The sequence below is a fragment of the Heterodontus francisci genome, chromosome 4, assembly GCF_036365525.1.
Source record: "Heterodontus francisci isolate sHetFra1 chromosome 4, sHetFra1.hap1, whole genome shotgun sequence".
Classification (NCBI taxonomy): domain Eukaryota; kingdom Metazoa; phylum Chordata; class Chondrichthyes; order Heterodontiformes; family Heterodontidae; genus Heterodontus; species Heterodontus francisci.
The window spans coordinates 176676599-176692484 of NC_090374.1; the positions used below are offsets into that span (position 1 = coordinate 176676599).

Sequence of the window (15886 nt, forward strand, 5' to 3'; positions counted from 1 at the left end):
TTTTTGGGGGGAGGGTCATGTTAATCAGATTTGCAAAAAAGGCCTGTAATTTCCGTGGAGCTGCTCCCGCTACTACACTGTAAGTTCAATGTAAGTGTGACGGAAACCCTATTTACATATGTGAGCTGGATTTCTGCCACAGTCATGATAAAAACACAAGAAACAGGAGCAGGAATACTCCATATGGCCCCTTGAGCCTGTTCCACTATTCAATAAGATCATGGCGGATCTTCTATCTCAACTCCACCTTCCTACACTATCCCCATATCTCTTAATCCCTTTAGTGTCCAAAATCTATCAATCTCTGTCTTGAATATACTCAAACGACTGAGCAGCCACAGCTCTCTGGGGTCGAGAATCCCAAAGATTCACAACCCTCTGAGGGAAGAAATTTCTCCGCATCTCAGCACTAAATGGCTGAACCCTTATCCTGAGACTGTGACCCCTAGTTCTAGGCTCCCCAGCCAGGGGAAAACAGCCTCTCAGCATCCAAATGTCAATGATGGCTTTACAATTCACTTCAGCAGGTGATTGACAAATTAAAATGATCAATTCTGGTCAATCAGTATCGGCATTTCCAGTTCAGTGAAGGATAGACATCTAATATTCTGAATCCATTGATTCCTGGCTGAAATTACTCACTCCAGCAGGATGCTTCTGTTCCGTTCCATGCTCCATCTGCTTGACAGAATCTCTCCACATCGCCCTGTATCAGAAATAAACAGTGGTAACTAGAGAATTAAGTAACCTGGAAGCAGTATCCTGTACCCTATAAGACCAATAGCAAAATCCAGTTTTATTTTCCAGTCAAACGGTAGTGCACTGAAGTCCATGTGATCCATTTGTGTATGTGATTTCCTGGACTGCTTTCAATCGCTTGAGGGGGTCAGAGAGGAATTTTCCAGTGTATTTTCCCTTTATGTGGAATTCCTTCCCTAAACCCTCTGTCTCTTGTCCTCTCCTCCTTTGAAGATACTTTTTAAAACCTACCAAGCTTTTGGTCACCTGACCAAATATCTCCTTAAGTGGTTAGGTGTCAAATTTTGCTTGATAAATGTCAGTGTGAAGTGCCTTGGGACATTTTACCCTATTGGAGGCACTGTACAAGTGCAAATTGTTGTTGTTATTGGCTCTGGATTATTTTCTCTGTGTTTTCTGCCTCTCTCAGGAGCTTTCTTGGCTGCAGGGCTTTGGTGGGTTGGAGCGAGCTGTGGGGTGAGGTGGGTGGGGAGGAATGAGGTGTCTAGTCATGATACTGCCACTCCCCCCATCATGGTGTGGGTCAGGCTTGATGATCTTTTCCTACCTGCCAATTTTGCATGTTTTTAAGATGTACCACGAAAGTGGAAAGCTTAGAATAACATTGACTAGAAGTTGTAAACTCTTAGTTAAAAATGCAAACTAGCGCCCCAGCTGGCTGAGTAGGTTATAGCAGCGAGTAGCTGAACCATGGAGAAGAATATTAAAAAGACAACTCCCCCAGTGCTGAGTGAGTTTATCCAGTTCATAGTGGAGCTAAAGTCCCAGGTCCAATTCCTGATGCTGTGTTAGCTGATCTTAGTCAGGGTGGCAGTATGAATGCTTTAGTTGGCCGTAGCCACCTCTAGGTTGGGGGATTGGGGAGAACTGGTGGGTGACTGGCACGCTTGCTATGGTATCCAGAGGGTACAGCGTTGTAGTGGCTATGCTACTGGTGGAATAGTAACCCAGAGGCCAGGACTAATAATCCAGAGAACACAAGTTCAAATCCCACATCTACAGTTTGAGAATTTGAATTCAGTTTTAGAAAATCTAGAAATGAAAAGCTGCTTCTAGTAAAAGTGACCATAAAGCTGTTGGATTGTCGTTAAAAATCCAACCAGTTCACTAATGTCCCTTAGGGAAGGAAATCTGCTGTCCTTAACTAGTCTGACTTATAAGTGACTCCAGTCCCACAGCAGCCTGGTTAACACTTAGCTGCCCTCTGAAGTGCTCAAGGAAGCCTCTCAGTTGTACAAGGGCAACTGGGAATGGGCAATAAAATCATAGAATCATATAGCACAGAAAAAAGGCCACTGGGCACACTGTGCTTGTGTGGCTCTCTGAAAGAGCTACTAATTAGTTCCACTCCCTCTTGGTTCTTTCCCTCCAACCTTGCACATATTTTTCCTTTTTAAGTATAACTCCCTTTTGACAGTTATTATTGAATCTGCTTCCACCACCCATTCAGGCAGTACATTCCAGATGATTGCGACTCGTTGCGTAAAAATAAATGTTGCCAATTATCTTAAATCTGTGTCCTCCTGCCAGTGGAAACAGTTTCTCCCTATCTACTCTATCAAAATGCTAAACACCTGCTCTGCCAGAGATGCTCAGCAAGGAGTCAAAATGGTGAGAAATGGGGAATAAATGCAAATTGATTTTCAAAATATTGAAATATTAAAAAGCACACACATAGACATGAAGGAATACCTGTAACTCATAGCCATAATCACACTGATAAGTCACACTGTCTTGGTATTCATAACTGGTTCCTTTAACTGAGCCATGCGATGGAGGGAGTGGTTCCTCACAGGATACAGGGAGGCATAAAATGTCAGAAATTGGTGGATTCCAGAACCCATTCAGCTGAAACATCAGAAAGTAGTTTAAAGCAGTGATATCCAGAAAGTCCACATGAAAGGCAGCTACATTAAAAATGAGCCTTTATTATATAGATAATATTGATTATATTTGGAATCATTATTTGACTGCATTATGTGTGCAAATTAACAAATCTAAACATATTTTTAATTGTTGTCGGGTGGGTATTCACATAAAGATGAGGAATTGAAGAGTATGCAGCATCAAGTAATAACAAATCAAATATTGCCTGGCTGGCAGCAGAGTAAAGCTCCCACTTGCTTATTGAATGTGTCTTAACTCTAACCTCAGAAGAGTTGCCTGTATTCCACTCTTAACGGTCTTTCTAAGTGAACTTCTCAACATTATGCTAATCTCTTCTGAACTGTTGGGAGTTTAGTAGGATGGGATCAGGCTCATTAGGAAGTGGGCTGAGGGCTTCCTGTATTTATGGTAGACAGAGTGAAATAGAGACACCTTTCACTCAGTCAGTCTAAATTGGATTCTGGCTTAGGTCCCTCAATTCATCAGGCACAATGCTAATCTCTGGGGCCTGGTTATGCTCCCATACTGTTATTCACTAGCAAACATGGTTTTGGTTTTTGAACTCATGGAAGAGCCTATTTTCAAAAGCCATTATTAATTAAATATGAACCACTGCTGTTAACATTTGTGTTAGTGACATACTGTATCGTGTCTCAATTATTGTCAACTTTAAAGTATGGGAAGATAAGATGCTTCAATTCTACAGTTACCAATCGATAGTCAACACTAATTCAAATGGCACAATCAAATTCATATAAGCCCGAAAACAAGGGGCCGTAAATATAAGTCACTAACTGGGAATTCAGGAAAAATTTCTTTACCCAGAGAGTGACTAGAATGTGAAATGTACTGCCACAAGGAGTGGCTGAGGCAAATAGCATGGATACCTTTAAGGGGAAGCTAGGTAAGTACATGAGGGAGAAAGAAATAGAAGGGTATGCGGATAGGGCAAGATGAAGTGAATAAAATTGGAGGAGCACAAAGACCAGCAGAGACCTGTGGGCTGAATGGTCTGTTTCTGTGCTGTAAATTCTGTGTTATTCTCTTGATGTTTTCAATTAGATTAATGAATGCTGGTATGCCTTTATGTGTCATTAACTATGTAGGACCTGATTTAGTCTGTGCAATGCTTGTGGAAAGCCATGCAATACATTGACTTATTTATGTGAGTCATCTCATACAATGGTTTCGACGATGCACTGTGTGAATTATTAATATGTCTTTAGTGCGTAAGAAATAAACTATCCACCTGATGGGAAGCAGAATAGGATTTCACTGCCAGTCACCAGGAAGCTGGAAACATTATCCCGTCTTTCCAAGGTAGAAATCTCATCAACGACTCACATTTTAAGGATCACAGTGCAAGTTAAAACACAAATGTTTTGTATGACATTCTATACCGAAGAATTTAGCAACATCTCATTTCCTAACACTGGATTGTCATCATGGTTAGGTTAACTCTGTATCAATATGAACCTAAGGTTATTGAAATGTTTCAAGCAATAGGACATTTGTGATGACTTTTGAAGAGTAAATGGACTGTGCAGAATGGTACTGAGTCACGCGGATCAGTGATCTCAGGTTTAATCCCTGGACTGTGCTTATTAAAAGGATCTGAGCCTTGGTGTCAGTGAAGGTTCCACAATAGATCGCTATATCTCTGGATTAGGAGGAAAAAGATTGGCCACGAGTACCATCAACCCTCAGGGAAGTGTTAATTCCTCCTACGTGAATAGGGTTGCCAACTCTGGTTGGATGTATTCCTGGAAGTTTCATTCTATATACAAGATGCACTGCAGCAACTCACCAAGGCTCCTTTGACAGCATCTTCCAAACCCACGACCTCTTTCATCTAGAAGGACAAGGGCAGCAAACACGTGGGAGCACCAACACCTGCAAGTTCCCCACCAAGCCACACACCATCTTGACTTGGAACTATATCACCTTTCCTTCACTGTCACTGGATCAAAATCCTGGAACTCCATCGTTAACAGCACTGAGGGTGTACTGACACCAGATTGACTGCAGTGCTTCAAGAAGGCAGCTCACCACCACCTTCTCAATGCCAATTAGGGATGGGCAACAAATGCTGGTCTTACCAGCGACACCCACATCCCATGAAATGAATAAAAAAAATTAATGACCTCCCGCTTCCTACTGCTCCATAGCCCATGCTCCCGCCTGTTGTCTATCCAACATGTCCATCCTCACGGTGCACTGTCTTCCCACGCCAACTGGAAAGCAAACAGTCTCTTCATGACTCAATTGAATGATTCTCGACAGTCAAACATACTTTTATTTCCTCAACTCCCATATTTTTATAACTAATAAAGGCGTGCAAAGAAATGAAAAGAAACACAACTTTTTTTTTTGAACACCAGATTGTTCTCTGGGAGTTGATCGCAGCAGTGTCCTGGAGATTAATCTTCATCTCCTCGAGCCTCCAGGGCAATCCTGGAGGGTTGGCAACCCTACTTGAGAGGCGAGATGGCCAGTTCGGATGGGTGTGATGCAAAATGGTCGCGCCTAACCCCGGGTGAAATTGACTAGCACTGCGCCAACTAGGAACTGAACGGGGGCCTTTCTCTTCTGGATGATTTTGCACCCAGTGAACTATTGTGGATGGTCAATGCATATTCTCAGAACCTTGCCACCCGACGCATTGAATAAATGGGCCGTGCATTTGTACGCAGTGCATCACACCAAGTGAATAAATAACCTGCTTAATTTGCATTTCAATCACACAATTGAACATTACACAACAGACCATTCAGCCCATTGTGTCTGTGCTGGCTCTTTGAAAGTGATCTTCAATAAGTTCCAGTCCTATTCCTGCTCTTTCCCTCATAGTCCTGCAAATATTTTCCTTTTCAAGCATTTATCCAATCCCCTTTTGAAAGTTACTGCTGAATCTTCTTCTACCACCCTTTCAGGCAGCACATTCCAGATCATAACAACTTGCTGTGTAAAAACACAATTTCTCCCTGTCACCTGCCTCTGGCTCTTTTGCCAATTATCTTAAATAAGCTGAACCACTTTGTAATGCAATTCATTTTAACAGCATTGTATGTAAATAGTTCAGAGGAGCAGATTAAGAGCATGTTCTGGCTCACGGCAACTCCCCGCCTCCCATTCTTTGAGTGGAATGTCAAGGGCTGGGAATTAATTTAAGCTGTTTTCAAGCACAAAGTGAAGGCAAGGATCAATCCCTGCACAAGACAACAGGGGCCCGAAGATCACAGGAAATTGCACCTCATCGAAAATATCCACACTGATCTGCCGGCATGTGGGGCCTCCACAGAACATCACCCCCTGCCCAGAAATTGCAGCTGTTGAGGAGATTCATTGGTGCTACCTAGGGTTGCCAACCCTCCAGGATTTCCCTGGAGCATCCAGGAATTAAAGATTAATCTCCAGCACATGTCTGCGAGCAAACACCCCATAGAAAAATCATAGAAGCGTGTTTCCTTCATTTTCTTTGAACATTTTTGCTTATTAGTTGTAAAAATATTGGAGATTGGGTGGGGGATTGGGGAAATGGCTGTTTGATTGGTTGAGACGATTAGGGATGGGAAGTCACATGATGAAACCTCCAGGAATACTTGCAACTAGGGTTGGCAACCCTAATGCTGAATCTGCTTACAAAATTGTTTCTAGAGTTATGGGAACTACTTGGTGTAGTTGTCTTGTAAAAGATGGAAACAACAAGGAATTGATGACACGTTCATCTTAAATTACATGCTCAGTTATAATGCTGAACATGACTTTCAACAGTCAAGAAACCATTACATTTCTAAGACTTTGTCAAAGCCCCAATTAGCCTGGAGCTATGAAAATGGTGCACAAATACAAGATAATTTGGTCCCGTCAACAGGTGATTGGCGACTTCCACCCGAACAGGCAGAGAGCTGGTGAAGTGGAGAGCGCCACCTGCCTAAAGCCACTGTTGGGAGGCCCAAACAATTTGTGAGTTTGGGCCTCAATTGAACAACTGATACCACTTAAAGCTTATCTTTAGTGGGAGGGCATGAACTAGGCCAGCACCCATGCTATTGTCTGGTAAGTTGGGCTTGTGTGCAATTGGGGGTGGCAAGGTGATGGGGGGGGGGGGGGGGGGGGTGGTGAGGGGAGGGGTGAGTTGATCAGAGATGGGCTCGAGCTCAGGTCAGCAGTGACCTGCAGTATCTTTATGGAACCAGGAGGGGCTGTTCATTTCTTGAATCCACAGCTCTCTTTAAAACCCATGGTTATGTGCTTAGGTTCACTGCCTGATACTAAGATGAAATAGTATGGTCAGATAACATACATCATGGCCAATTTGATACCATGTTTAAATATATTAAAATCAGTGTTCAGCAAAGTTGCTGGCAACTCAGTCCATGCCACTAGCCTCCCATGGCTCACTGGCATTCTCGTCTGAGTTAGGAGTTCATGGATTCAAGTCCCACTCCAGAGATTTGAACATGCAATCCAGGCTAGCATTCTAGTGCAGTGCAGCACAGTAGAAGGTGGCAAATTTTGGATGGGACATTAAACCAAGGGTCTGTCTGCCCTCTCAGGTGGACGTAAAGATCCCATTGCACTATTTCAAAGAGCAGGGCTGTTATCCTCCAAGTCCTGGCCAATATTTATCCCTCAACAAACATCAATAAAAACAGATGATCTAGTCATTATTAACTTGCTGTTTGTGGGATCTTGCTGTGTGCAAATTGGCTGCTGCATTTCCTAGATTACAACAGTGACTATACTTCAAAAAGAGTTTAATTGGCTGTAAAGTGCTTTGGGACATCCTGAGGCTGTGAAAGGTGCTATATAAATGCAAGTCTTTCTTTTTCCATATTACAAGGAGAATGGAGCCTCACACAATAAGCCCCTTAAGCACAACCCATGGCTGTACAACATCAAGTTTACATAGAATTTACAGCCATTTGGCCCAACTAGTCTATGCTGCACATGAGCCTCCTCCCAACTTAATTCGTCTCACCCTATCATCATAACCTTCTTATTCCTGCAATATGCTATGAGTTGAGCTTTCCTATTAATGGTACGTCCTGGCTGTACAGAGCTGGCAGTAACTCGGCTCCATAAGCATTATTCTACATATTTGCCATGAGCAATGCATTCCTACAGAACCCTTTCCATAAGCTAAAAAAACACAATTGTGGGGAGTGCTTACCTGGCAGATAGATAGGTTTGCTCCGGACAGTCTGTACCCTTCTTTACAGGAGATGACAATACTTTCATTGAGCATAAATTCTGTTCCAGAGACAACAACATTTGCCACATTGCTGAATGGCAGAGGGCAAATCTCTGGTTTGCATATAATACCATGAGTGGACCAAGAACCATCTTCTAAACATGTTCGCGTATCTCGCTCAGCTTCCATTATATAGCCCTCTAAACATCTGCAGGTAAAGACACATGATTTTGCAAAAGTTACTTTTAAATACTTGCATGCCAGAGATGAAGTTTGACAAAAATATGATTTTATATACAGTATCAATATTCAATAATGATTGACCAAAACTAAAAGTCAATTGATTGATTTGAGTACAAAAGTGATGACTAGGCAATATTTATCTATCTAAATATATCCAATAGGAGCACAGCTGAACACCTTCAGGTGGGAATAATAGTTAACGGTCAGTATTTTAAATGCATCTGGAAGTTTGGAAATACTTATCACAAGCAACTATTTTCTGGGAAACTTCCTGGTATTATTTGGAACTGCTGCAGTCAATCTTTGTTGGTGGGCCAATGCACTTGCTCTTGATTCCACATTTGGAACAGGTACTTTCCCCTGCATCAGAAGCTAGGTTGAAAGCGGGAAAGAAATTCTCATCCCTGTGTTTGAATTTCTCCATGGCCTTGCCCCATACTATCTCTCTAATGTCCTCCAGCCCTACAACCCTCGACGATCTCTGTGCTCTTCCAGTTCTGGCCTCTAGCAATCCAGAATTCCATTGCTCCACCATTAGCGGCCGTGGTTTCAGCCGCCTAGGCCCCAAGCACTGGAATTCCTCCCTAAACCTCTCTGTCTCTCTCTCTCTCCTCCTTTAAGATGCTCCTTAAAACTTACTTTTTTGACCAAACTTCTGGTCACCTGTCCTAAACTCTTATTTGACTCAGGGCCAAATTTTGTATGACAACGCTCCTGTGAAGCACCGTGGGACCTTTTACTCATTTAAAGATGCTATACAAATGCAAGTTGTTGGTTGAAGGACAACTCACGCCAAGGCACTCTCTCACATAGCTTCCAGCGTAGAGTTACTGTGGTGTTATTCAGTGGTCTGGGAATAAATTGTCAGCTTTCGCTTTTACTTAAGGACTGTTCTCCAGCCTGAAGAAAGTTAAGGAGAGGAGGCGGGGAATAAAATAAATAACAAGAATGGCTGGGTAAGGAAAGGAAAGATCTTTCTGTCTTGAAAGTAAATTAGATGAAAAGAAAATGAGAAAATTGGAACAAAGATTATGAAGGTGTCAGCTATGGCTCAGTTGGTAACACTCCAGTCTCTGAGGTACAAGGTTCCAGGTCAAGTCCCACTCCAGGGCTTGAGCACAAAAATCAAGGCTGACACTCCAGTGTAGCACTGAGGGAGTGCTGCACTGTCGGTGGTGCTGTCTTTTCAATGAGATGCTAAACTGTTAAATCTGCCTGTTTGGGTCGATGTAAAAGATCCCATGGTGCTATTTTTCGAAGAAGAGCAGGGAAGTTATCTCTGGTGCCTTGTCCAATATTTATCTCTCAATCACCATCACAAAAAGAGATTATTTGGACATAATCCTAATGTTGCTTGTGGGAGTTTCCTATGTGTCCTACATTACAACAGTGAGGACACTTCAAAAGTACTTCATTGGCTGTGAAATGCTTTGAGACATCCAGTGGTCATGAAAAGCGCTATATCAATGGAAGTCTTTCTTTTCTATTTAAAAACGGGACCTGTTTGACCCGGCAACCAAGGATTCATTGGCCTTGCATCAATATCAGGTAAATGAATGGAAATGATGCGCTTGATGTAAGAAAATAACCTTAAAAGATACATGGAATTTAGGTATGTCATCCTTACCTGTAATGAATTTTACTCCCGAATGTGTGTCCATTTCCTATAATAGCGGCGTTCTGCACTGGTGGGGGTGGACCACAGAACAGTGACACACACGTTGGATACGGTCGACTCCACTTGCCTTTCTCTGTGCAGAATACATCTGCTTTCCCTTTCATTGTGTAGCCGGGCAAACAGTTGTAGGCAATGGCATTTTCATGCAAAGAACTGCTTCCGTTAAAGAAAGCATTGCGTATGACTGGAGGCGCACCGCAAGAAATCCGGCCGCAGTAGGGAAGACTTGAATTCCATGTCCCTCCAACTTCACACAGAACCTGTGAGGGGCCCAACAACTTGAAGCCCTCCTTGCACTGGAAGGATATTCGGCTTCCGCAGCTGATATCTTCACTTGTAGCAAATCCATTATGAATGACTGGGCGTTGACATTTGCATGGTTCACATTTTGGGACACTGCCACTCCATGAGCCATTTTGTAGACAATGCCTAACTGAGGTCCCTGTCAATCTGTATCCAAGAAAACAGATGTACTTTACAGAGTCACCAAATCTGAAGCTGGACCCATTTATAAACCCATAGGAGATATCTTCTGGAGGTCCACAGTTGATGGGTGTGCACTGTGGTGACTCATCACTCCACTTTCCATCTGCCTGGCACATGAGGCTTGGTGCACCGTACAAAAGGTAACCATCCTTACAATTGAATCCTATTTCTTTCCCGGCTGTGAATTCAGATCCTGCAATTTGCCCATTCGGTATGTCTACAAGCGGTGGACATGCTACCAACCTGCATTCTGGCATCTTCCCACTCCAGCTCCCATTAGCAAGACAGCTACGAGTCAAATCTCCCTCAATCAGGTATCGGTTATTGCAGCTATAATTCACCAGACTCTGGAATGTATACTCCCCCCCGGTCACATTGCCGTTGTCAGGAATGGGGGGTAACCCGCAGGAGATTGGGATGCACCGTGGCTCTTCTCCATCCCATTTCTTATTGCTCTGACAGGTTCTCCTCTCATCCCCAACTAATAAAAATCCAGAGTTGCATTCATACATGATCACGCTGGTGTATGTATAGTTACTACCCTTCCCCATGCCATTTGCAATTTGGCTGGGGGTTCCACATGATACCAGCTGGCACACTGGAGGTACAGTACTCCATTCACTATTTGACATACAGTATCCAGTAGCTGAGCCAACAAGCTCATAACCAGAATCACACCCATATTGTACCACACTTCCAAGCAGGTTGCTTGAAAACCTAATGTATCCATTTTCTGGTTTAATTGGGAGCTCACACTTTATCAGTAGACAGGCAGGGGCACTTCCATTCCATACACCATCTTCTTGGCATTCTAGCACATGAGAACCTACCAGCTCATGGCTACTGTAACAGTAATAACGAATCGTAGTTCCACTAAAGAACTCTGATGTCTGCAGAAGGTCCATGTTCAACGGAGTATTCCACATTTGTTTATCGTTGGAGCTCGTTTGCTCAGAGGTGGAAGTTGGAATACCATTGTTAGACCCAAGGTCCGATGTGATGAGGTTGGGCATGATGTCAGAGTCATTTCCTTGATCGTCCGGTTGCATGTAGCTTTCAATTCCTTCGTTGCCTTGTCTGTCCTGACTTTGGGTGACCACATATCCTCCAAAATCTATATGAGGTGGGAGACCACAGTCCACGGGCACACAGTAAGGGAGGGCACTGGACCATGAGGATTCCTCACAGATGTGCATAGAATTGCCAATTAAATGAAAACCAGGAAAGCAGCTGTAGAAAATGAGCGCACCGAAGCTATGATCAGAGCCTTCAACAAAACCATTTTCTATAAGCTGGGGCGGCTCACATTTGATGTGTTTGCAAACAGGGGCCTTTGCGTTCCATTGGCCTGTCTCTAAACAAGTCAGTCTTTCCTGGCCTTCTAGCCTAAAGCCTGTGTTGCATACATATGTGACAGTATCTCCATAATATAATTTCTCAAACAAAGCTTTGCCACTTGTTATTTCTTGGGGAGCAGGGCATTCAATTGGCTTACAAATTGGTCTCCTCCCTAGCCACTCACCATCTTCACCACAAACCACGGTGGTATTCCCTATTAAGTGGAAGCCTGGTTTACACGTGTACACGGCTTTGCCGAGGTAGGTTAGGCCCTGGATATCCACGATTCCATTCCCGATCAACTCGGGCTGCGGGCATTCAACTGGCACACACTCTGGCACTGGTAGGCCCCAGGTTCCGTTGGCTTGGCAGGTCAGGAATGGCTCTCCCTTTGTTACAAATCCATCCGTACAGGTGTAGTTGGCAATACTACCAAAGTAAAGGTCGGAAACTAAAACATCACCATACTGGACCTCTGGGGGATTCCCGCAACTGACAGGTTTGCAAACAGCGAAGGAGTTGTTCCACTGCTGAGAGGCCAAGCACTTCAAAATCGATGGCCCCTCTAACGTGTACCCCTCCGCACACTCCAACTTAATAATTCCACTCTTGTGTGTCTCATGGATGATCAGATGACTCTCCTGCCTCGGTGCTGATGGCTCTGGGCACCTCAGTGGACGACACTCCGGTTGCTGGTTTCCACGCCACTTGCCATCGCCCTGACAGATCAGTACCGCATCTCCAGAGACCACGTAACCTTCCTCGCAATAGAGCTTGACTCGCGTGTCTAGAACAGAATGTGGCCCCTCAAAGTGCCCGTGTTCGATAACTGGAGGTCGCCCGCAGTCCACAAGCACACAGGACGGTGATGATTCGCTGTACCAGTGCCGATTTCCCTGGCAAATACGAACGGGACTTCCCACCAGTTGATAACCATGATTACAATGATACCTGACTTCATTCTGAAACAGTGTGCCATTTGCTACCTGTAGTCCAAGAAAAGGAACAAGATTCATTCTCTAACTGTACCTCTGACAGGCAATGTAGTTATTTTTGAGAACTAAAGAAGCTTTGGATATGATTAATACAGTATCGAGTTTATTTGAAAATCCTGCCAATATTATCGAGCTCTTTTAAGTTCACCTCAGGTTAGACTGTTAAAATCAGGTATCAGTAAAAATGAATCTATTTTTTAGTTGTGTCATATATTATATTCAACTGTGAGCAATACTATTGCGACTTTTAGCTTAAGGTGTTACCACACAACATTTAAAATAATCATTACTGTCATTAAAACTACAGGTTTAAGACCTGCATTCTGTTTTGACCATTAGGTTTTGCTGTTTGTGGGAGCTTGCTGTGCGCAGTTTGACTGCCGCGTTTCTTACATTACAACAGTGACTATACTTTAAAAAGTACTTCATTCCCTGTGAAACGATTTTGGATGTCCTGAGGTTGTGGATGCCATATAAATGCATGTTCTTTCTTTAAGGTGAAAGAACACTGGAACAGCAGGAGGCCATTCAGCCCCTTAAGCCTGTTCCCCCATTGAATGAGATCATAGCTTATCTGTATCCTAACTACCTGCCTGCGCTCCATTTCACTTTACACATTAAGTTTAGCAAAGATCTATTAGACTATTAAAAGGATAAACAGAGTGAACATCTACTGCATTTTGTGGCAGAGCTCCACACTTTTACCATCCTTTGCATGGAGAACATTTTCCTAACTTCACTCCTGAATGGTCTGATTGTGAATTTAAGGTTATGTCCCCGTGTCCTAGACTTTCCCACCAGTGTAAAAGGTTTCCATCTACCTGATAAAATTACTTTCACAATCTTAAAAAAACTCAATCAAATTACCCCTTAACTTTCTCCATTCCTGTGAATACAAGTCTATTAGAACATTACAGCACAGTACAGGCCCTTCGGCCCTCGATGTTGCACCGACCTGTGAAACCATCCGAACTACACTATTCCATTTTCATCCATATGTCTATCCAATGACCACTTAAATGCCCTTAAAGTTGGCGAGTCTACAACTGCTGCAGGCAGGGCGTTCCACGCCCCTACTACTCTCTGAGTAAAGAAACTACCTCTAACATCTGTCCTATATCTACCACCCCTCAACTTAAAGCTATGTCCCCTCGTGTTTGTCATCACCATCCGAGGAAAAAGACTCTCACTATCCACCCTATCTAACCCTCTGATTATCTTATATGTCTCTATTAAGTCACCTCTCCTCCTCCTTCTCTCCAACGAAAACAACCTCAAGTCCCTCAGCCTTTCCTCGTAAGACCTTCCCTCCATACCAGGCAACATCCTAGAAAATCTCCTCTGCACCCTTTCCAAAGCTTCCACATCCTTCCTATAATGCGGTGACCAGAACTGCACGCAATACTCCAGGTGCGGCCTCACCAGAGTTTTGTACAGCTGCAGCATGACCTCGTGGCTCTGAAACTCGATCCCCCTACTAATAAAAGCTAACACACCATATGCCTTCTTAACAGCCCTATTAACCTGGGCAGCAACTTTCAGGGATTTATGTACCTGGACACCAAAATCTCTCTGTTCATCTACACTACCAAGAATCTTCCCATTAGCCCAGTACTCTGCATTCCTGTTACTCCTTCCAAAGTGAATCACCTCACACTTTTCCGCATTAAACTCCATTTGCCATCTCTCAGCCCAGCTCTGCAGCCTATCTATGTCCCTCTGTACCCTACAACATCCTTCGGCACTATCCACAACTCCACCGACCTTAGTGTCATCCGCAAATTTACTAACCCACCCTTCTACACCCTCTTCCAGGTCATTTATAAAAATGACAAACAGCAGTGGCCCCAAACAGATCCTTGCGGTACACCACTAGTAACTAAACTCCAGGATGAACATTTGCCATCAACCACCACCCTCCGTCTTCTTTCAGCTAGCCAATTTCTGATCCAAAGCTCTAAATCACCTTCAACCCCATACTTCCGTATTTTCTGCAATAGCCTACCGTGGGGAACCTTATCAAATGCCTTACTGAAATCCATATACACCACATCCACTGCTTTACCCTCATCCACCTGTTTGGTGAAACCTCACCTTTATTACTTTATATAGTTTCTCCGAATGAAATATAACAGTCAAATCTGCATAAGGTACATAAGGGGTGAGGGGCACACGGAGTGAAGACATAGTCAGAGTGTGAAGGTGGGAATTTGGTTCATGTGGGAATTCAGTGGAAAGGGGGATAGAGGAATTGATGTGTGACGTTCCAGCAAAGAAGGTAAGTGATTGGTGAACATTTTCTCTTTTTCTTTTATCTAAACTAAGGAATTTTAATTAGTATAACATTAGTCTAACATTAATTGGAATAATAACCATAAGAATTTTCTGACACTCAGGTGATTTATTAGTATGGTTTTATTAGCTGCAGTAAGGTTTACCAGCAGTAGTAAAGCTTACTAGAAGTGGGACTTAGTAGTAGTGGTGTTTATTAATTATAAATTAAGTGAGAAAAATAACTTAATTAACACATTATAAAGATGGCAGGGCAGGTAATGTGTTACGGCTGCAGCCACATTTGTAATAAATGTCTGCAGCTTGAGGAGCTTCGGCTCAGAGTTAATGATCTGGAGGCTGAGCTGCAGACATTGTGATGCATTAGGGAGGGGGAAAGTTACCTGGACACATTGTTCCAGAGGCAGTCACACGCCTTAGGATAGGGTCATCTGATTTGGTCAGGGACAGGAGGGTGTGACTACGAGTCAGGCAGCTAAGGGGATCGAGAAGATGAGAGTGGAGGAGCCGCAGCCCTTGCAATTGAACAACAAGTTCGAGGTTCTTGCAGCATGTATGGACAAGAGCGAAGGCTGTAGTGTGGATGAGCAGACTGACCATGGCACTATGGTACAGGAATCCATTCAAGAGGGGGGAGTTAAAAGGAATGCAGTGGTAGTAGGGGACAATATAGTCAGTGGGATAGACACTGTTCTATACAGTTGAGAGACTGAGAGCGAGAATCCAGAAGGCCCGGTGCCAGGGATTGGGGGGGCTATACCCTTTGGACGGACTTCACCTGAACTGTGCTGGGTCAGTGTTCTAGTGAGTTATATAACTAGGGAAGTAGAGAGGGCTTTAAACTAAATAGAGGGGGGAAGGGATCATGTAGGGGAAGATGAGGTAAATTAAAGGGAAATGACAAGGTAGCAATAAAGATAATGATGATCAGAGTATGGCAAAAAGGGACAGTGGTTGCAAACTTAAGAGTGTGCCAGCAGATAGGGCTAGAGTTTACAAAAACAGTAAAAA

The 15886-nt window shown here is 43.5% G+C and overlaps 1 protein-coding gene across 3 annotated transcripts in view; it reads right to left on the bottom strand.

Annotated features, from left to right (window-relative positions):
- Positions 1 to 15886, bottom strand: part of svep1 (sushi, von Willebrand factor type A, EGF and pentraxin domain containing 1) — a 292595-nt gene that overhangs the window by 48511 nt on the left and 228198 nt on the right. For all 3 annotated transcript variants that reach the window (XM_068030634.1, XM_068030635.1, XM_068030633.1), the window contains 4 exons: positions 9714 to 12570; positions 7823 to 8051; positions 2452 to 2607; positions 643 to 706 (listed from right to left, as the gene is read on the bottom strand). In XM_068030634.1, coding sequence (XP_067886735.1) covers positions 643 to 706; positions 2452 to 2607; positions 7823 to 8051; positions 9714 to 12570 — 3306 coding nt within the window. The remainder of the gene's footprint in view (positions 1 to 642; positions 707 to 2451; positions 2608 to 7822; positions 8052 to 9713; positions 12571 to 15886) is intronic.